The following is a 22393-nucleotide window of genomic DNA, read 5'->3' as shown; positions in this document are numbered from 1 at the left end:
AAAACAGGGCAACTGGAGGGATGAACTTATACCTCAGCCCATCAGGAACTTCCTTGGTTGCAAAGTTAGTTATATGTTGGTGTAAAACTGAACAGGATTTTGAGGAGGGGCACTTTCACTTGTAGGAAAAGTAATGAGTGATGAAAGTGTTTAAGGATGTGTACAGCACTAACTGACCTCTCCCTCCCTTCCTCTCTCCCCTGCTCCCCCTCTCTCTTCCTCTACCCTGTTGTCTCTCTCTCCCTCTGTCCCTTACTTACTCTCTTTCCAGGTATCTGAATTACTTTGCCACCAAGTCGAGCCCCACAGGTGTGCTGTTGGACCTGTGGGAGGCCTGTCACCATGACGATGCGGACCTCAACTCGCTAGCAAGCGCACTCGAGGAGATGGGCAAAAGCGAGGTGCTGGTGGTCATGGCAACTGAGGGCGACTGCTGAGGAGGGGTGGGGCTACGAACTCACAGAGCAAGACCACTCAGAACAGAGGAGGCGAAGCGAAACCCCACCACACAGCCATGGTGCATTTCACAAATCACAAGGCAAGATGCAAGTGTGCAAAATACACTAAGCATATTGTGACACGATACAGAAACGACGATATCGCTACACGATAAAGACACAGTAAGCACTGGGATATGAATGGAAATGGAAACCCCAGCATGCAGAAAAGCTTGGTGCATATTATCGTAATACACGGGTCAGGATATAAAGCTACAGTCTTCATGCGTATCGCAATACGCAGGTCAGAATGGGATGGGTTTTAGATTAAATGCTAGGGAAAACTTCTAAATGTGTGTATTAAAGGAATTCACGCCTGACAGCCTGAAGAAGTTGTCTGCAGCTGACTTGGAGTGCTTGCCTTTCTCTCAATGTTTTTGGTGGATCTCAGATCGCTATGCAGCATTGTGTGATTCAGTGTATCGCTGTGTGTCACGGCGTTGGATGATGATATGTATCGTGTGATTAATTATTGTGGGTTGTTGCATCTTGACGATTCGATGACTCTTTGACCTCTGCCCCTTGTCTTGTGTGGCTTCAGTGTTCCTGGGTGTGATTTGGACCAGGGAGGGGTGGGTGGGAGGGTGGGACACTCCCACACCCCCACCCCCCGCAGGGTGGAGTCCTCGACCAGGTCAGCTGTCAAAAAAAACAGTGGGAGTTCAACACCTAACAGTTGCCTTAGACCTTTCTTGCAGTTTACACCAGTAGGGTGTCATGTCAACCACCAGTAAGACGGTTTTTCCTGACAAAACAAACAATTTAAAAAACAAATACAATTGGGGGGGGGGCTGAGGTGATAATTCTGTGAAGACGATCTGGACTGCATTAATCTGATTCCTTCATTCTTAGTTTATTAAAAAATAAAAAATAAAACAAAATCTCTAATTACAACCACATCATTGCAGTGGGATCCTCAAAGTGGCACACAGTGGCTGTTCGTTATCAAAACTGTTTAAGAAACTGGAGATCTTCTTAAAGGCTTTCATTTTCTCAAAAAACTCAAAATTAGATGCTTTCAGGGATGTTGCGCAATGTACAGTACTATGCGGCTTTAGATCAGCTATTAGGGACATAGGGTCATTCCAGCCCGAGTGGACCAACTTATTGGGGAAACGTTCCCTCCATTAGTAATCATGACAAGTAAAACACATGTGATTGAGAAACTGGTGCCAAGGCAGCTGCACTGTGAGTCAGTGTGCATGAAAAAGAGGAGCTGTGAAACTCAAGCAGCCACACATATGGTGAGAAAGTGTGTGAATAAATAATGTTCTTGTCATCTTAAAACAGGTTCAAGGGCTTTCCATGAAAACTCTTGAATTGATGTAAGTGACATCCCAGGTGCATCTGAGCTGGAATGATGAGCCCATAGAGGAGTTAGCTGAAGTGAATAGCATGTGAATTGAAGTGAATTCAGAGTAATCCCAACCCTGATCCTCAAATGCTATTCCAGTCCATGCTTTTCCTCCAGCACAGCATTAAACCTGGTGTCTACTGTCTGTCTGAAGAAGTAGCCATACAACACTCTTAAGTGTTCATTCTTAACTTCAAAAACAGGATTAATTATAATCAGTCAAGCAGACTAAATGATGAAAGCACTAGCCAAAATGTTTTGTCTCCTCCTCCTTGACTTTAGTGTCCAGCAGGGGGCTTAGAAGCACGGAAAACAGAACTCAAATGACCTAGAAGGAGCGTAATTCAGAGTTGGACTGCCTTGTTGTAAAGAATTAGTAAACTACGAAAAGCCTCATACTTAACCCCCCCCCCCCTCTCTTTCTCTCTCCTTCTCTTTCTACCTCGCTCTCTCTCTCTCCCTCTCTCTGGCAAGATTAGCTTTGGACAACTTTGAAACCGTTAAGTGTTTCCTAGGAAATTTCATTTTAAGTTATTATCCAGATTGTTGGATTATTTTGTGTTTTTATCTGTTTGTTATTTTGTTTAAGATTTTTATTATTTTTTTTTGCTTCTTTTTTTAAAATTTTTTTTTAAATCAAACAAAAGAACAGCCCAAACTGACAGTCACATTACTGTATATCAATCCCTGGACTGAAATGTCTGTTCAGATCCTATCACAGTGTCGATAACAAACACAGCGGTCCAAAACTTAACCGTCAGAAAAGGAAAGAGCTTAAATTGGTGCTTTTAAAATGACCCGTGCTGGAGGCCCTATTATATTCCAACCTGGGTGTCAATATAGGGGTGGGGGTTGGTGAGGGTGGGATGGATAATGCTGTTTTACAACTGAAGTGCAGTCCAGCAAAAGTAAAAAATAAAAATTGATCCATGATCTTTTTCAGTGTGAATTTAATCTAGATGGCCTCAGAACATCTGATATCATTGCGGTTCTGTTTCCTCCGTCGTTTATTCTGAGAGTTCCATCAGTGCTAATTCTCAGGAACAGGAACGTTCTTTCCTTACAATTAATGGATGCAGAGCATAATTTTATATATTTTTTTGTTTGTTTTGTTTTAACCTGCTGTTGTTTATAAGCCCCATGCGTGCAACGTTGACTGAGTCTTTCACTAGATTACATCATCCTGGTGCAGGCTCTGTGTGTGAGTGCGTGTAGCAAGCACCAGAGGGACTGCCCAGCCAGGAGACCTGGTCTTTGGAGTGTCAATGGAGCTGATCCTGTATTTCTGACCTGGGCTCACCTCTGTCCTCACAGTGGAATGAGATACAGATGCTGTAAGCTTAAGTAGCACATGCCAGTTCTGGAGTTTAGAATGTGATTAATGAGTTCGTTTAGAATGAGACTGTTTGGAACTCATATACAGTTGCAAACTCTGAACATTGTGTTGTTTTTTTTACTGGTGTATGTATGATTACTTGTTACTGGGTGTGTGAGTTTTTAAATAAAGTTGCGTTGGATTTCCTGGTTTTAAAACAGCTTGGAGAAAGCGAGCTCTGTGATTTCAACGCATGCATGGAATTAAATGGAAACTTTGGCGGTGCCATAACAGTTATAACAAGTTTAACAAGGGCAGCGCCGTCAGCCTCTTCAAACGGATTCAATTTATTAACTATTTGATTCTTTATTGCCATTTCATCATGGTCACAACATCACACACCTTAAGGTTGAGACAACCCAGGGCATTGTGAATGAAAAAAATGGAAATACATAAAATAAAGTTGAGAGAAAAAAATTGGAAATTATAATTTAACAAAACATTTGCATGGGAATTTCTAGAACATACAAGTAACGAGTTGAAAAATCCACAATGTTCAGTATTGTTTTGAGAGAATAACAAGGAAACACCACACACATCAGACAAGTAAAGAACAGAACAACGAACTGCATTTCTATGAAACATTGTCAGAGAAATTAAATGCAGTGAGAAAATATCAAAAGCCCTAAAACTACAGGGACTAGACCATTATCACAATCTTATTTTAGGAATATTATTATCATTATTATTACTACTATTATTATCATTATTATTATGATTATTAATTTGTTATTATTATTATTATTATTATTATTATTATATTATTATTATTATTATTATTATTATTATTATTATTATTGAAAAGAAAAGTGTTTAAAACCAAAACATAAGTGGTGTCTTTCCACTCTGGAATAATTTCGGTAACAACTTCTCATATGTGTGTTTCTAATTTGATAATCGTATTGGTTTTGTTTTCTAATGATGTGTTCCTTATATGAGTACTATGCAAGTACAAATCATTAGAACTCCTTTACAGAGGGGATTTACACAATATTCTTCTTATTATTTTATAGTCAGTTATTTTGTGGAAGTGAATGTGCGTTTCATTGAGTGGCGCCATACAACTGAAAAGCAGTGTAAATAAAACACTGAAGTATGTATTTGTTGAATCTCCCATATTGCGCAACTGTTATAGTATTTTTTCTATTAAAATAAAGGAAATGTCCTTAGTTTGACTAAGAGCAGATATACAGTTTGCTCCACTGTATCAATGTATAAGCTCAGAGCACAGTTATACAAACTACATAAAAGTATTGAGCGATTGCCTTCCTATTGTCTGCTATCCCACCCTAACACCAGTGTAATGGTTTTTAACTTGTGGTGCTGTTTGTGCAGTCAAAGTTATCGTCCGACGCAATTGGAAACAGACACAGCACAAAAGCAATTTCAAAACGAATAGGAGAGTTGTGAAAGTATGAAGCTAGCAGGACACAAGCTGCTGGAAGGAGCTTGCTGTAGCTTATTTTATACCGTCACAGTGATTTTAATCCTCTCAAGATTGGCGTTGCCTTTGCATTTTGTTTTTACTTTGTTTTCAGTCTGCCTCCCCTCTTGGCTCCAGTAACCCTTACGCAAACCTCCTTTTTTTATAGAATATGCTATAAACAGTCAGAGCCTCTTTTTAAAATGAATAATATAAAGAGAAAAAAAGTGTTTGCTTTATTCTATACATTACCAATTGTAAATAAACGTTTAGCCTTCTTACTGTAACAAAAATAATTTTTATGCAATAAATTATATTTCCTAGTTTAACAAGAAGCAGGTGTGCTGTGTTTCTGTGGGTGTTATAGACTGAAATTAACACACTGTGCCAATTGTATGTAATGAACCTGCGATTGCAGTTAAAGGGTTAACAGTGTCATCTCAGGATGGGAACCTCCAGGCTTCCCCCTTAACTTACCTAAAACATCCCATGACACACTCAATGCTAGAAGACACATTCTGTACACCATTCAATATCTCATGCACTTTAAAGTACTGTATTTACACTGTACAGAAATATAACTTGTTGTTAATGTATGGAGTCCCATGTTCACAATCACAGAATTGTGTGTTAAGTGCACTAGTAACTATCATTAGAAGTTCAGCATTACTATGTTTCATCAGTGTACCTGACTTTGTATTCTGTATTTTAAAGTAACAAATTCAGATTTCTTCCACTAATTGAATCAGGTAAGCTCATGGTGTTTTTGAATTAAATAAATCAAAATACATAACTTTGTAAGTTTGATATCATAATTGAAAATGTTGATTTGTTTAAAAAAAAAATCTGCTCTTTTCAAGAAGGAACTGATACTCAAAGTCTCTGCCAGGGTAGCTGAAAGAGTGGCTCCTCTAGCTGACTGGGTAGCTGGAGTTTCATACTGGATATTTCCCTGCCCTTATCGCAGCAATTCTTGTTCCACACACCCCCTGCTAAACAGAGATAACCATTGTGGATGTTTTCAGCAAAAACCCTCTGCCTATTACAGGAATCCTGCCCCTGACACCCCTGTAAGGGGACAGAGAGCTGTCTGAAAGACCCACTTAATTCAAACAGCAGCACTCCATATCAAAAACAAAATGATTGATGATCCCAGTTCAAAGCATCAGGTACAGATCAATAATGCACTGTAGTGCTGGCACTACTTTCACTTGTGCACTTAATCAACTGTGGTGCGGCAACAAACCTGTGAAGAGTGCAAGTGGAAGTAGCGGCCTGCAGAGAGGTGCATTACCATGTGGCAAGAACCTTGCCAATCTGCTAAAGCAACGCTACTAAGTACGTAGAGCTGACTGAATAATTACAGTAAATCACACCTCATATGAATTTGTGTCATTTGTAAAGCTCAATGGTCAATATGTATTTGATGCTTTAATCAAGTCAAATAAATAACTTAATGGCATCTTTGTTACTTATGCAGAATGGTGTAATCCCTGTATACTAGGATTACATTTTAATTAAAAAAGCACCAAACATCATTATTATTATTATTATTATTATTATTATTATTATTATTATTATTATTATTATTAATTCATACTTTTTAAAAAAACCTTCAAAAATACAGTGGTAATCTTTTATAAGGGGGAACAGTGCCATGAAACAAGCAGATTGCCTGATTTAAACGGCAGTGCTGTCTTTTCAATTGAATCCAGCTTGCACAATTGACAACAGTTTCTAAGGGAATGGTAACGGAGAAATCTCACAGCTGTCTCTCATTCTTCCTTTCTGGCCCTTCACAGCAGTCACAGAGGGTCCACTATATATATATATATATATATATATATATATATATATATATATATATATATATATATTATATACTGAGACTCTGCCAGGGAGCTGCTGATTATTATAGATTTTTTGCTATATAAAGTTAAAAACGTAATAAATCAGATGGTTAGATTTCAGCAATGGGTTTATATTAAAAAAAAAAAAAAAAGGTTCCAGAAATGCGGGTGCCTTTATCCCTCCTTTATGTAATATGTATTGTAAGTGTCTTTTCTGGTATGGATTACTCTATCGATTCTGCACTAACACTCTTTTAAGAGATGTATGTTTTTTATGTGGAAATACAATAACCGTGCTGATGATGATGGACAAAATGGCCGCAGGGCTTTTTAACAGGGGAGTAATGCGAGAACTAGACGATAATAACTCTCAAGATTTCTTTTTTTATTGTTTGTGAAAGCTAGGAGAAGGAGAGAGGGGAGGGGTTTGAGGGGGAGAGAATGAGGGATCAAGGGAGGGAGCGAGAGACTTCTCACAATGTTGCTTTGAAAAATGTGAATAAACTCCTATCCATTTCTAAAAACAGTCAAAAGCAGGCAGCAAATTTGATGTAATTAATCAAAACAGTCCTTCAAACAGTTCTTGGAGTTTTGTGCAGAGGGCCTTATATTGCACCACTGTGGGAGGGAGCGAGAGAGGGTGAGGGAGACAAAGTGAAAAGGGGAGAAAGGGGGAAGGGGAGAGAAAGAGAGGAAAGGGAGAGAGAGGGAGAGAAAGAGAAAGGACAGAGAAAGAAAAGGATTTCTTTTAGCTTCTGGAATGAAATCATCACTAAATATTGCCTGGGGCAGATTTCAGGCTGCTTCCCTGCAAATACGATTGAGTGGAATGGTTAAACTGTTTTAATGATACCCCTGCTTTGTGTAAAAAGCAGAGTAATGTAATGCAAATCTTACTGGCGCTTCCAGTAAACCAGTTAGGAAATGCAAGGCCATTTAAATAAAAATCGATCCTTTTTTTTATTTGTATTATTATTGCACTTCAAAATGCACAAACAAGCTATCCTTTTTTTATTTCAGTGTTTTGTTTTGTTTTGTAATCCACGTTGGTTTGATGTAATACCAGAGAGTTTAGCGCCCCCTGTTGAAACTAAGAGCTGCTCTACATGTGGAATGTAATTATTGTGCTGTTAGCCTCGCACCCCAGTGGACACTGGTGTACTCCACATCCCAAATACACACCTCTACTCAATTCAGTGGCTGAATTACCAGTCTAGGAAAACACTGTTAATTATACAAAACAAACGACACTGGGTTAAAGATAACTGATGCTTTTTTAATTTTTTTTAATTTTTTTTTTTTTCAGGCGATTTGCGCAGCGTTAGCATTAAATAATTGCACACGCATCTATCATTGCTTTTGACATCTGGTACAAGAGCTGCACAAATGATTCGATTATCAGATAAACTTTCCACAGATGAGGGTCATCGGTGTTGATCGGGTTAATTTGCCTTTCCAAGTGAAACAAGTGAGGTAACAGCTGCTTGGGTTTGTGTGGAGTGCTGTTCTCTGCAGAGATGAAGAAAAGCAGCAACCATCACAAATCCAAGCAGCTCGCTCTTCACCTGTTTCACTTGAATGGTAAATTAGCCCAATCAACAGCGATGACTCCCATCTGATTGTCAGCTCCTGATTCGAGTGTCGAGCTCAGTCTGAATAATACACTGATCAGTTCGAGCAGCTGCATACGGTACTTTTTAAAATCTATTATAAGGATAGATAGCACTGCCATAATTATCAGTGAAGACTGGAGTTAGTTTACAGCATCACCTGTCTTTAAAGGGACATTTTTTCCAACTTGCTTTTTTTTTATTTTTATTATATCAAGGTCTCAAGATGTAATTCTCTCTTGAAATCTCTTGTGGTTCTCAGATGGCTGAAAGATCTCAGAAAAATTCAAGCAGATGGCTGCCCTGGGGCCAGTTTTTCAAAATTTTGGTAATCGGATTTCCGCGTTTGATCTGGATTGTGCAGTTGGGTTTTTCAAAACATGAAAATGCGATCGGGATTATTGTGATCCAGATTTCGTTTTGGTAATCCGATCGCACTTTTAATCGCGATTAAATGTTACAATTGGGTTTTTAAGAATTTAAAGAGGAGTAATCACGATTACTTTAATCCAAAATAGCAGGATAATTGTGATCCTACTGCGGAGGAGGATAGCTTTTAAATAACCATAGAACAGCAATATTTTGTTTGAATTGCCATAGCAAGCACATAGTACATGTCAAAGTTGAATATTAATATAATATTTACACATTTCAGTTTTGTATAGATGCAAGAAGAAAAACACACATTTAGTTATATATACGCCTCCATAAGGCTCGTCTGAGATGCTGGACTCCAGACCGACAAGACGATGAAGATGTCTAAAAACACATATACTTTTTTCAAAGGTTTGATTTTTGTTCAAGTTAGAATTAATTATTTAATTTCTGTTAAGTATGCATACATGAAATGACAATTGTTTGCATGTGTTATATGTGCACTCACATTAAAAAGTGAATGTTAAAAAATAGTATAAAACCACATAAAGTTGTGCATTACTCATTATTAGCACGATAAATACTATGCAATATTAAGAACTAGCCCACTTCAAAAAACTGGATTTCCTAATCGTCATTATTTGTTATGTGGGATACATGTAATCCAGCAGTGACATTTTCTGAAAAACCAGATCAAAATGATCCAGGTTAAAGTAATCTTGATTACAAAAATTAGGATTACAAAATCTGAATCAATTACCCAGATTAAAAAATTTGAAAAACCAGGCCCTGGTGTCTGCAATGGATTCAACCCAGGTTGAGCTCGGTCTGATACAACTTTACTGTATTAAAGCATAGCAAAATGGGATACAGCACAGTGAAAGAAGGCGTGGCATTGAGTATAGTCAGGTATGGTAAATGATATTAATAACATCGCAAACTCGGGTCAGCTATGGTAAATGCATATTATAACCATGGGGAAAGGCTTGGTAGTACTGCATGTCATAAATACAGTGGTAAACCTTTATAGGGTAAGTGCCTGTCTAGCAAAGGATAGGGACGCTGGAGTGAACTACTGCACATGAGGAAGTACCAGGCAGCAGCCACAACTTCACCTTGTTGTCTTGGGAAAATCTGCATATTCCAAATCCAAGTATACAATGCAATCAATCTAGAATCACAAGATATTCGAGCAAAGAAATCAGGGCTCCAGTTTTAATACTGCTGGTGCACTGTTTAGGTGTAAGAAATCTGAATTGAATTTCTTGACTTGAGCGCCGCTTACGGTCCCTTATAAAAGTGTACTGCAGTACGCCATGGACTTTTACTGTTAGTACACACCCTCGTGTCTGTTCGGTGCATATCAATCTGCACTGAGACATCAAGACCACTGTGGGCAAAAACTCACGAAGAAAGACTTCAATAAGCAAAGCGGCCAAGCACTATGGCTACTGTTATCCTTGGCGCCACAGACCCTTTTCAGAACATCCAGAGCTGCTTATTTAACATTTTATGAACTCCTATTTTTTGGTTTTAAAAAAAGCAAAGCTAGAACATCTAGGAGTAACAGTACCATTGAAAACCACTATAGTTTGCTATAGAATATTAGTTCTGCATATTGTTTGTTTTTCTGTTTTGTCACATGTGCGTGGAATGTTTATATATATATATATATATATATATATATATATATATATATATATATATATATATATACACACACACACACACACACACACACTGGCTTGTTCGTGAGCTGTTGGATAGGTAATATATTGGATATCCTTGGTGTGCCTCTCTGTGTGTGATTGTGAGTTCTGTTCCCGGAAGTCTCGTTTTATTACTGCTGTTGTACTGTGTGGAGATTTATTATGAATATGATTTGAGAAGAGAACAGGATCCATCGGTACAACACAGGTCGGGTTCGTCATCGTTTGTTTCATTTATTTCAGAAAACGCAGCCCTGCCAATTGCGTGACACGACTGCAGTGTAGGAGAGTCATCGATTATTAAGATTTGCACTTCACTGAAAGTTGACTTGACCGTACACAATTACAAGAAAAAAACAAACAAACAAAGAAACAAACCCAAAGACGAGCGTTACTCTGGGAAATGTGGATTTGGTTTAATTTTGGAACGTGCCAGTGTTTAACATGTTTATCGGCGGGTTTGTTTGTACAGTAGTAACCTATAGTTTTTGCGACTGTGGGTTTTTTTTTTAACAATTTGAATTGTATTGGTTTTTGCAGTAAGTGAAGCTGAAAACTGCCACACGGTCACATCTGTATACATACTATAACTTAGTATACTGTAGTTGTGCTAGTTGTCTTATTAAACGGTAATCGCAATAAGTCTACTCTACAGCAATGTAATTGCCGCACATTAAATGTAAAGAAACAACATTCATTCTCAAACGACGTTAAGAAGAGATTGTCAAAGGATCCTCGCTATTTAAATACTTTCAGAAATACAACGAGCACGGTAGTAGCGCTTCTAATTTCAGATTCACTTCACTAGTTACCTATGTTAACCGTACACCACCTTTCGGCTGCTATATACATTTATATTTCTGTTATGTTATTGGTGTTAGAAAACTTCATACAACGCGTAGCTTAGGTTAAGGCTGTAACCAGTCAGTATCATGTAAACCGAACGTTTCCACAGTATAACTAACTTAGATATCAGATTTTCTTTAACTGCTTTACCATGTGAAGGCTTTGATTTGATTTAGGCTGTAAAGTGTTATTTTGAACTGAGTCGTGTGCAATACGCTCATAGGGTCTTGCTCGTCCCGTGACCTGGTACACTGCATTGCGCACAGTCATGTGGTGCTTATTTGATTGCCTAAGCGCGTCTAGTGCTGTGTCAAAAAAATAAATCCGTTAGTTCCACTTGTTCATATTGATTATGTGACAGTTTTTTTTTTTTTTTTTTTTTTTTTTTTAACAAAAACAGAAAGCTGTTTACTGCGCTGCTGTGTGAGATTGTTGGAACAGGGCGCGTGTATGCTTTCAACAGTACTCTCAGCTTGCTGTAGGGTAGCTATTATTTTTGGATTGTCTTTTTTTTTTTCCATGGTGCTTGAAAATTGATTATTTTTCGTTGTGGTATAATTTTGGGGTCTGGTTAAATAATTCTTTCTTAAACTGTTCTAGATTCCTCTTGGCTGCATTTAAATGTGACCACGGAAATGTTGGGTGGTCATTTTACCCCAAATTCTCTGCCTATGCCATGCAAAAAGTTGCATTGAAACTGTCCTGTAACTCTGTACAACACAGCTCAGCATGTCATGCAACAAGAGGCACAGTTCCGCCACATGTCAATTACTATCGGACTGAAATCTGTTATTTGAACAATGTGAAATGCAACATAATGCCTGCAGCGGAGGTGTTTCATGCAACTTGCTACTTGTTGCACTGTGCAGACCTTGTGACCAAAGTGTAACCCAGGCCTGTGGAGGTGAAAGGCTGTTGTGTCAGTCCTCTGTGCCCCCAAGCCCCCAGATTGACTTGTCAGTAATGGGCAGCCTGTCATTCGCGCTCAGTGCTGTGTGTGAGTAACCCAACCTGAGTCAGGTTTATTTCGATTCACAAATGATGGGGTAGGTGGCTAGGCTGCAAGTACTTTCTAACGACTTTGATATAAATGGTTTTATCTCACAGGAAACAAAAACAAACAGGGAGCCCATCAAATTGAAGATAGAAACACTGATCTGTGCAGCTCATCTTGTGGTTTTTATTTCATACCTCTCTCATGCATTGGTTTCTTTTGCATGATATATCTGACACACTCTATTCATAGGTTCTGTTACATGAACACATATGAATGTGGTCTTTTACATTTCAAGCAGCGTCTGTTCAAATAGTCCAGTATTTTTCCCAGCACTGTCTTGTAGACACATTGAACAACACTGTGAATTTGGTCTTGACTTGTCTGGACCTGTCCTGAGGTGTATGGAGCATGCCAGTGACTGCATGTGTATTATCTTCCAGGTGTACAGAAAAGTTGGGCCTGTGCTCTCCAGCTAGACCCCAGCCCTGGATTGTGATCCCATCCCAGAATGAGTTCCTGAGCCTGGGCATACTACACCTGGTCACTCCATGTCCACTGGAGAGGGTAAGAAGCAGCCGCTGGGACATCTGTTAAATTAAGGTTAGAGAACATGCCTTTTGATCTGTGTCTACACTGCTGTCCACCATGTTGCAAGGATGGAAATAAGACTCATTTCATAAGTTTAGCCCATAGTAAATGCATAACATTTGGGGTGCTTGTGTGACGTATTTGTCAATAAAATAGTCTCCCAAACTAACTTGATTGTACCATGTGGGGAGTGATAGCAGTAATTGAAGGCTAGCAGAATTCACTGTCTGATTAGCTTATTACCACAACTGGAATGACAACACTAAGGAAGAGTGTAGTTTCACAAATATTTTGCAATGGCAAACTTTCTATTTAAATTCTTTCTCATTATCTTCAATTGAAAACATTGTACATGTTTACTGATCAATATATACACCAGCACCACCTGCTGGCGACCCATTGTTCCCACACCCTGCTGTGTTTGTGTTTTCAGTCATGATGGAAGCTCCGGAGGCCCTCACAGGCAGTCTGAACTCCCCCTACCTGCCCCCAGGGGAGTCAGGGGAAGAGGAAGAGGAAGAGGAGGAGGAGGAGGAGGAGGACCAGGACCAGGACGAGTCCCCCCTGCTGACCGAGCATACCCCGGTCCGAAGCCTGTACGCCGCAGCCGGACACAAACCCCAGGACTACTACAACCTGGTCTACATCATCTTCTTCATCCTTGGGGTTGGCTCACTGCTGCCCTGGAACTTCTTCATCACAGCCAAACATTACTGGCTGTATAAGCTTACCAACAGCTCGTCCCCCAACCACAGCTCCGACCTGAGTGTGAGTGCCAGGAGGCTGCTGATTGCAGCTGTGACTGTTCAACACTAGATAGTGATAAATCAGGGTTAGAAACTCACACCCACCCTGCTGTACCCAGTCCTGGCTTTCCAAGCTGCCATCAATGAAGTGTGTCCTTGGAACGATTCAGTCGCTAGATGTTTGAGCAGGCCGTTAAGCATATTTCTCACCCTGTAGCTGCATGAACAACTCCTAATAGTCAACCAGCAGACTCGTAGGTGAGATTCAAGCACGATCAGTTCAGCGCAGATTTAGCAGGGGCCAGATTGCTCAAATTCAGGGTGCCTGCTGATTTCAATAATCTGCCTACACAAGGGGAGTTGTGAAACCCAGGACTGGATACAGGACTAGTGGCAGTTTCTAACCCTGTAAATCCTTCCCTGCTAGCAAGGAGCCAACAGCAACAGCGCTGAAGCATAGACTGTTTCCTGTTCTTCCTTTCTTTTTAAATAGCACACCTTTAAATGGCCAACTCCATTTGTAACTCAATTTAGTACAAGTTGTGCGAACCATCTTTCAGGTACTAAATTCGAGTCATTGTTTAGAAATGTCGAAAGAAGTGTAATCAATTTAATCATGTCTTCGATGTCTGGAGCACTTGGCACTGAATGTTAAGTTTCTTTTGGTATTTCTAAACATGTAGGTTGTGAATAGGATATGTGTCACGATGCATGTGAGGGTCCTGGTGGGCTGCTTGTACAATGCATAGGACAGGGAGGGTATGTATCCTTACCAACTGCAGAACACACTTCGTTAAAGAACCACTTAGTGAACTACAGTGAGCTGTGTTGTGGTCTTGTATGATGATGCAAGCAATGCATCCCTCTGTTACAATATGATAGATCATGTAAAGAAAGGATCACGATTCAGCGATACACCCTTACTTTTTAATTGGAAAGCTAGACATTTTAAAAGAACTGACAGACTGGCTCGAATGATGAGCTACTGTAGGTTCAGACAGTTTCTTTTACAAAATAGCACAAAAAAATGTTATTTTATCTTTCAGACTTGGAGCTTTTCCAATCCAGCCATTAAGCTACTGCAAGCACACCGTTTGAGATGGTATTTTGCTTTGTGTTCCTCCTGACAATACAGCTCGATTGAATTGGTTCTGATAAGCAATTTGGTTTGGCTGAGAGCCCTTTTCATCATCCATGCAGCCCCTGCCACTGCTAATTAGCTTAATAGCCTTGAATATTTAATTAGTGCACCCTTCTGGCAAAAGCACATTGATTAATTCAGCGTGGCATCTCTGCAGCAGCCTTAAGAGGAAACATTCTGCAAACATGTATCTGACTCCCGAAAAAATAGGAAATACCTTAACTGATCACTGCTTACAAAATGGATTCTTGATTTAGAACAGCTGCACAACATTAATGAGGGGATCAGTCCTGCTGTAGAACTCACTTTATTTTAATTATCTAAACTAAGGCAGATAGTTAAATAGTGCCTCTATTAAAGGGCCATATTTTCAAAGCATTTACTCCGGTTTTTAATTAACTCCTATTTTTTGAAAGCAGTAAAATGTCTGTTGATTTTACACAACTAAAAGCAAATACCCTAAGTTATATATTTCCTGTTCTCGTACGCGCTGTCAATGCATTTTGTTGTTTTTTCGTTTTGTAACATTAACATGGTTAATTAAAGAATAGAGGAAAACGCTTTTGAAAATACGTCCCAAAATGTCTGAACCAGATTTTTTCACAGCATTTTCATATTAAATGGTTTTAACCTTAAATAATCCGTTTGAGGGGTTAAAAATCAGGTTTCATTGGGTTTAACCAAGAAGGCAGAAGCCTTTTTATTCATACCTGAGTTTCAACATTCTAAGTCTGAAGGCTTCTTTTAATGTCGGACAGTAAGCCTGGCTCTGATTGGCCGAGTTGACCCTCTGCGGGGTTTGTGACGCGTGGTACTACGTGTTCACGAAATAAACAACATTCAGTTGAATTTGCGGCAGATTACTTCCCAAGAAAAGTGTCTCTTCAGACTGTGAGAACTGTTTACTCCCTCCCTGTGTGCAGTATGTGGATTTGGGCTGAGCTTCTCAGAATGGATTCATCTCCCTGCTCCAGTGATTATCATCACAAGACCGCGTCTGCATCACAGTCACGAGAATCAGAGCTCTCATAAACACTCAGGCACTGAATCTCTGCAGAGCACATTAAAACACCATTAGCTACAGTTACTGCACAAGACCTCTGCTGTGAACCTCATTCTAATTCATATATAACCCTAAAAATCTAACAGAGAAGATGGTTCACACAATGTGTTCTAAAGGAAGTTGGAACAAAAATGTGTTTAAAGGTGTGATTAAAGAAAAATAAGAAAGCACATCAGAGCAGGAAACCGTCTGTGCTTCAGTTCTGTTGATGTTATCTTTCAGCAAAATTCACCCTACCTGCTAATAGGGAAAGACACTGTAGAGTAGGGTAGTGAAGTATAGTGTAATCTATCAAATGAGTGTAGTGATGTATAGTGTATTGAAGCATAGTGGAGTTGAGTAAAGTGAAATATAGTACAGTAATGTTTGGTTGGCTTGGAGATGTATTTGTAATCACTCTAACCACACTGTCTCAGTTGTTTGTTCTGTTCTCGTGACTCTGTCAGGGAGCAGAGCTGTTTCTCACTGAGCAGCAGGGAGCCTGGACTGTTGAGTTCACGCTGGTTTTCCAGAGCTTTGACAGCATCTCTGATTTAATTCACCAGATACAGCCAAGTTAATAGAGCTTAATCCTGATACTGGAAGCAACCTGGATGATGAATCCTAGACTCTCTAATAGAATAATCTCATACTCGGCAAACAACTCCATTCTGTGATTTCCCCGTGTCAGCTTTCATTGTCAGTATCTTAATTAGTCCTGCTATTGAAATGTCTCTAACTAAACATTTACACGGTTGGTTTGTTTTTCAGAATTACTTTGAAAGCTACCTCTCTATAGCATCCACCGTGCCCTCTGTTGTGTGCCTGTTGCTGAACTTCATCTTGGTTAATAAGTAGGTTCCTTTCTTCTATTTTGTATGCTGTTGCTATACTATGTTATGCTGTTGCTATACTATGTTATGCTGTTGCTGTACTATGCCATACAAACCCTTCTCTCCACCTCCTCCCCGCTCACCCTCCTCTCTCCCCTGCCCCTCCCTTTCCCCGCAGGGTCTCGTCTGCAGTGCGGGTGCTCTGCTCCTTGGCGGTGATGCTGGTGATATTTGTGATCACCACGGCTCTGGTCAAAGTGGACACATCGGCGGTGATGCAGGAGTTCTTTGTGGCCACGCTGGTGTGTGTGGCCGTGGTCAGTGGGGCCTCAAACATCTTCACAGGCAGCCTGTTTGGAGTGAGCGGAAGATTCCCCATGCGCATCTCACAGGCGCTCATCTCCGGTACAGACCCAGTCACAAATACTAAAGCAGGGATGGAAATAAGACTCCCATTATGTAGCAGTCTGATCCAGTCCTGGTTTTACTATGAGTCACACCTGAGCATGTTTCCTACACACTGTGGCTCATAGTGAAACCTGGAATGGGGTGAGTGTGCTATGCAATAGGAGTCTTATTCCCACCCCTGCTAAGGGAAACTTGATAAAATCCAATGATAAACATTTGAACTAGAATTGTTTCCCAATCAAGAAACCTCCTAAAAAGATATAACAATACAACCCCTTTACCTGTAAAATATATTATGCAGTAGTCGATTGTGTTGTAAATACCAGAGACTGAGGGCTGGTTAGCACATTCTCTATGACAGCCGAGCAAAGGAGCACAATCAGTCTGGAGTGACTTCTTGCTGAAAAGTTTATCATTCAATTTACCAAGTGTATTTTTAAATTTAAATTGCTTGCTATTTAAAAAATAAAGTAATATGCTTACCTATGCTTTATCATGCTTTCACTGTGCTTTATTTTACTTTGCTGTGCTTTTACTATAGGAAACTTGTATAAAGAACTAACTGGCCACCGTCCTCTAGAATACAGAATGTTAGTTACTAAAGTGTGTCACTGAACTAACTGAAGTGAAACAGACCTCTTTCTCACTCTGTCTCTTCAGTTTCCTGTGATCCAATTAGCGTTAAAAACAAATAACCTTTGACTACATTACAGAAAAAATGAACAACAGTATTGACATGAACAACAGTATTGAACACACATTTAACAAAACGTATGCATACGGACGTAGATTCATACTTCTCTGCAATGGGAGTCTTGTTTTTTTTAAACTGGACTGGCTCAAACTGCTCTGCAGTGGGATTATTATTATTATTATTATTATTATTATTATTATTATTATTATTATTATTATATATTATTATTATTATTAATAATAATAATAATAAGCACACATAATGAATATAAAACTTGGACTGGCTCAAACTCTGCAAAGTTGATATCTTTTAACATTCTTAAATAGCAAGCCCTCACCACATGCTATTTTACATGTAAAACATTTTCATTGAGAAGTTGTGCTATGGTGTTCTGTGCACAGAGTACGATGGTCTGGAACTGTGGCTGATCCCTAGATCCGATTGGTTGGTTTCTAACGATGTGCATTGCACCGGTGTGTGTCTCTATCTCCTCCACAGGGCAGGCGATGGGCGGGACTCTGTGTGCTGTCGCCTCAGTGGTGAATCTTGCGGCAGCCACTGATGTCACAGACAGCGCGCTGGCGTTCTTCCTGTTGGCTGATGTGTTCGTGGTGCTGTGTATCGTCATGTACCTGCTCCTGCCTCGACTCGCCTACTGTAGGTGAGACTGAGCTGCCGCCACTTCGCTTCTGTTTCATTTCCAAAACGTTTCAGATTTGAGATCTATTGCTTGTAAACTTGAACATATCAGGAATGTTTGTAACCAATCTGAAAAGCCGTCATAGGAAGCTATCCATCACAGTTTATACATTACTGCAGCATGTGTATACGACTCTTATTGCATTGCAGTTTCACCCATTCCAAGTTTTACTATGAGCTTGATTAGCCACAGTGTCTAGGAAACAAGCTCAGGTGTGTCTTTTTACACACATAGTGAAACCAGGAATGTATCAGACTGCTGTGCAGTGCGGTTTTATTGAATCTGAAAGAATTGGCCAGCACTGTACACCAAGGCCAACACCTATATATTGCCTGTTTATTTTTGACAGGGGTTAAACTTTATATATTTAATATTTTTTTAAACTACTCTTTTGACTGGTTTCACACACCCTGATTAGCACTAGTCCTGAACTAGCCAATGTTACTTTATGTAAAGTAAACCAAGATTAGTGCTAATCTGGGTCTGTGAAACCAGCCATTTAGGTTCACACTGTGTGTTTAAGATTATAGCACCTCGGTTTGCTGTGGCAGCACATTTTATATCCCTGTTTGTCTAACTGAAAATAAATTCTCTGTGTTAAATTGTGTCTATAATAGAGCGTTCACAGCCTAGTGATGCTTAAAGGTTTTCGTGATAGGATACAAGGAAAGCTTTATTTATTTCTTTAATATGAGGAATCAGCCAATATCATTTTCAACAGGAAGCTTTAATTATGCAGTCTATTTTCAAGATGAGCTTTAAAGTTGACTGCTTCATGCATTTCACTCTTAACAAACTGATTTGTTTTATTCTGTTTTACAAAACTCCAGCCCGTCAGCTATTTGTTTAATTCCAGATCTCCTCTTCTGTTTATCCCATTGTCACAGTTAGAGAGATCTTTCTTCTTTCAGAAATGAAACAGCTTTAAGAATAGGCCCCTTTGTTTTTCTTTGCAGATGTTCTGTCACAAAGCAGTATGAAAACCACATCGAAACTAAAGCAGAGACCACAGGGGAAACTAGCAATAGCAGAGAGAAACTAACAACCACAGAGAGAAACTAAGACGCACGCACACACACACACACACACACACACACACACACACACACACACACACACACACACACACACACACACACACACACACACACACACACACACACACACACACACACACACACACACACACACACACACACACACACACACACACACACACACACACACACACACACACACACACACACACACACACACATGCTTCTCTCTCACAGTTGTAAAGAGGTTTTTAAATTCCCTGGTATCTTATCTACTTCCTTATCGCTCACTGAGATTGAACATGTCAGAGTGCAACTATTAGCTGTGGCACAAGGGGGCAGTAATGTGACGCTCTTCCATTGTCTGTTTTGAATGCTGGCTCTTTACCCAATGAGATTAACCCTAGTTATCCTGGAAGCTGCAATTGGTTAATGCACTGTAACAGTATTCCAGTGTCATCACGTTCTTAGCTTGAAAAACATACAACACTGTAACACTTTATAGGTACACTGGGACTGATTTATCAAGTTCTGTACAGCAAAGTGCAATTTGCACATTTTTTTTTTTGTTACAGGACAAATTTTCCTTTTTGTAAAAAAATAAAAATAAAAAATGGCTCACACCGCATTTCGGTATAAACACTATGATAAAACCGTCCCAGTATTATCCTGTTTAAAGAACTATGATTCCCAAAAGAAAACCTCACACTTCACTGTTAGATTCACTAAAGCATCAGCACCAGTGGTTCTAATATCAGTGTGGTTATTAATCCAGGGATGGCAATAAGACTCCCATTGCATAGCAGTTGGACCCATTCTTGTTTTTACTATGTTTAGTAAGAACCACCCGAGTTTGTTACCTGTGCACTGTGGCTAATCAAGCTTGTAGTAGAACTTGGAATGGGTGAAACTGCTATGCAGTAGGAGTCTTATTTCTATCCCTGATTAATCAGTAAAACATGATATTGAATGATATTATTCAGTGCAATATTTGAAGATGTTGAGAAAGACTTATAGTTGAAGCTTTTGTCACTGAATTGAGCGTTTTAACAAGTTATGGATAAATCGTATTGCTTTTCCCAGGTTTTAAATCTAAAATACTTTAATAAATTGTTTTGCAGGTACTACATGCAGAGCCCTGAGGAGAAAGCTTCGCCCCCCTGTGGCGTCTCTGGGAACAGTCCCCCCTCCGTCCCCCCTTTGCGCCCTATCCTGCGGCGGACCGCGGTTCTGGGTCTCTGCGTCTTCTATGTCTTCTGCGTCTCCATCGTGGTGTTCCCGGCTATCTCCTCCGGCATCGAATCTGTGCGCAAGAACACGGGCAGCCCCTGGACCACCAAGTACTTCACCCCGCTCACCAGCTTCTTTCTGTACAATGTGGCAGACTTCTGCGGGCGCCAGATCACAGCCTGGATCCAGGCTCCGGGGCCTAAGAGTCAGCTCCTGCCCACCCTGGTGGCCCTTCGCACAGTCTTCGTGCCACTCTTCATATTCTGCAACTACCAGCCCCGCGGCCACATCCCCACCGTGCTGTTTGCCCAGGATGTCTACCCTGTGGTGTTCATCTGCCTCCTGGGCCTTTCCAATGGCTACCTGGGCACCCTGCCCATGATCTACGGGCCCAAGGTGGTGCAGAAGGAGTTGGCGGAGGCGGCGGGCGTGGTCATGTCCTTCTTCCTGACGCTCGGGCTGGCGGCCGGGTCTGCCTTTTCGGTTCTGATCGTGCATTATATATGACGTATGTTTTAAAAGGTGCCGTTTTAAAAAAAATAATTTTTTTTTTTTTTTTATTTTAATATTTTCTTATCTCCAGCAAGTAAGAAAACCGTGTTATGTTTGGACAATATTATCAAAATATGAATCCTTTTACGTTTTTTTTGTTTTGTTTTGTTTCAGTAAACACAGCTGACGGAGTCTGCACACCAGCAAAGTTGCATCAGACTTGCCTTTTCTAAGCTTAGTAAGACACCACAGAGCTTTACCGAATCCAGCAAGCAGGATGCTGGCCCTGTTGTGGCACTAGCTTCTATATAGCTCCGTTCATCCTCAGGAAAAAACAAACCTGGACCTGAATCATTCCTGCTCTTATTAGGATTTTATATTTGGTTTTATTAAATTTGTCTGTATTCTATTTCTTATGCTTAGTATTTGTTGTTCTTTTCTGAATTGTAGTTCGAGTTCTAGTTTGGCTGTGGTACTGTTCTCCAGAGGAAAGATACATATTTTGAGCCTGTTCTGTTGGACTGGGCTTGCATCTGGGACAGAGTGCCTATGGGCAGGTTGTTTTTATTCACTGGCTGTTTCCCCAATGACTCTGATTGTGATACAAGCTTATAACTGCAGAATAAAACAACACGCCCTATACCAGCGGTTTCCAGGTCCAGCTCGGGTTCAGTCCAGCTTTGTCATTCTAGTCGGGTCCTAAATAACTTAACTGACACCTTGTTGGTTCAGTAAACTAATTGAGCACCTCACTGGAAAAATATCTAAATTGCAATGGATCGTAAGGGCCAGAGTTGTAAACCACTGCCTTATATTAACTCTGTCCCAGGGTTGCTAAAGGCTAACATGGTAGAAAAAGTTTTTTTTTTTTTGTTTTTTTTTTTGGGGGTGGGCTCGGTGAGCATGGCATGGTAACTGTGGTACATTGGCAGCTGTATACCTCCTGTGAGCGTTGAAGGAAATGAGCAATACTCAGCTATTTTATACACTGTCACACACCCCCCAACCTGTCACATGCGCACACTACTGTTTGTGTGTGTATTACTAGTTTATTTTAATTGGACAAATTCCATCACTATGGAAACTAGACACACCCCTTATAAACGTGTCCCACAGTAAAAGCACAGCAAAGTGTAACAAAGCAGTTAAAGCATAGGTAAACATTGTAAAGAAGTGAGGTATGGTAAAGCATATTAATAAACATTGCAAATCGGGGTAAACTATTGTAAATGCATAGTATGACCATGAGAAAAGCATGGTAAAAAAAAAAAACCCACCTCACTCTAGGATTGCATTTGAATTGCACAGCTGCTGTTTTTAAATCAGCTATGGAAATGTACAAAATTAACCAGACCCCTGTGAGGGTGTGTTTTTGGCAATAAAGATTCTGAAGGTGTTTGTACTTTTTAAAGTGGCTATAAGGATAGAGTCTGCATTATTTTATTT

At 39.9% G+C, this 22393-nt stretch overlaps 2 protein-coding genes across 7 annotated transcripts in view; both read left to right on the top strand.

The window, feature by feature from the left end:
• Positions 1 to 1041, top strand: part of LOC121325760 (netrin receptor UNC5B-b-like) — a 56659-nt gene extending 55618 nt beyond the window's left edge. For both annotated transcript variants that reach the window (XM_041268709.1, XM_041268708.1), the window contains one exon: positions 272 to 1041. In XM_041268709.1, coding sequence (XP_041124643.1) covers positions 272 to 437 — 166 coding nt within the window. In that variant the 3' untranslated portion in view covers positions 438 to 1041. The remainder of the gene's footprint in view (positions 1 to 271) is intronic.
• A 9263-nt stretch (positions 1042 to 10304) lies between these two features.
• Positions 10305 to 22130, top strand: LOC121325820 (equilibrative nucleoside transporter 3-like). 5 transcript variants are annotated; one of them, XM_041268903.1, is made up of 8 exons: positions 10305 to 10401; positions 12477 to 12600; positions 13058 to 13392; positions 16325 to 16407; positions 16565 to 16791; positions 17987 to 18149; positions 20347 to 20977; positions 21122 to 22130. In XM_041268903.1, the coding sequence occupies exons 2-7, from the start codon at positions 12585 to 12587 to the stop codon at positions 20960 to 20962; spliced, it is 1440 nt and encodes a 479-aa protein (XP_041124837.1). In that variant the 5' UTR covers positions 10305 to 10401; positions 12477 to 12584; the 3' UTR covers positions 20963 to 20977; positions 21122 to 22130. The 5 variants fall into 5 exon arrangements, with proteins under 5 accessions (XP_041124837.1, XP_041124835.1, XP_041124838.1 ...); XM_041268901.1 differs by having other exon boundaries at positions 20347 to 22130; XM_041268904.1 differs by having other exon boundaries at positions 12477 to 12636; positions 20347 to 22130.
• The last annotated feature ends 263 nt before the right edge of the window (positions 22131 to 22393 follow it).

The sequence above is a fragment of the Polyodon spathula genome, chromosome 13, assembly GCF_017654505.1.
Source record: "Polyodon spathula isolate WHYD16114869_AA chromosome 13, ASM1765450v1, whole genome shotgun sequence".
Taxonomy (NCBI): Eukaryota; Metazoa; Chordata; class Actinopteri; order Acipenseriformes; family Polyodontidae; genus Polyodon; species Polyodon spathula.
The sequence above is the reverse complement of the archived record's forward strand: the minus strand, read 5'-3'. Positions and strand labels throughout refer to the sequence as shown.

Excerpts from the sequence above, each read along its gene's own strand:
- LOC121325820 (XM_041268903.1), top strand. Across the intron at positions 16,792-17,986 it reads CTCACAGGCGCTCATCTCCG|GGCAGGCGATGGGCGGGACT; the intron begins GTACAGACCCAG and ends TCTCCTCCACAG. Across the intron at positions 18,150-20,346 it reads CCTCGACTCGCCTACTGTAG|GTACTACATGCAGAGCCCTG; the intron begins GTGAGACTGAGC and ends ATTGTTTTGCAG.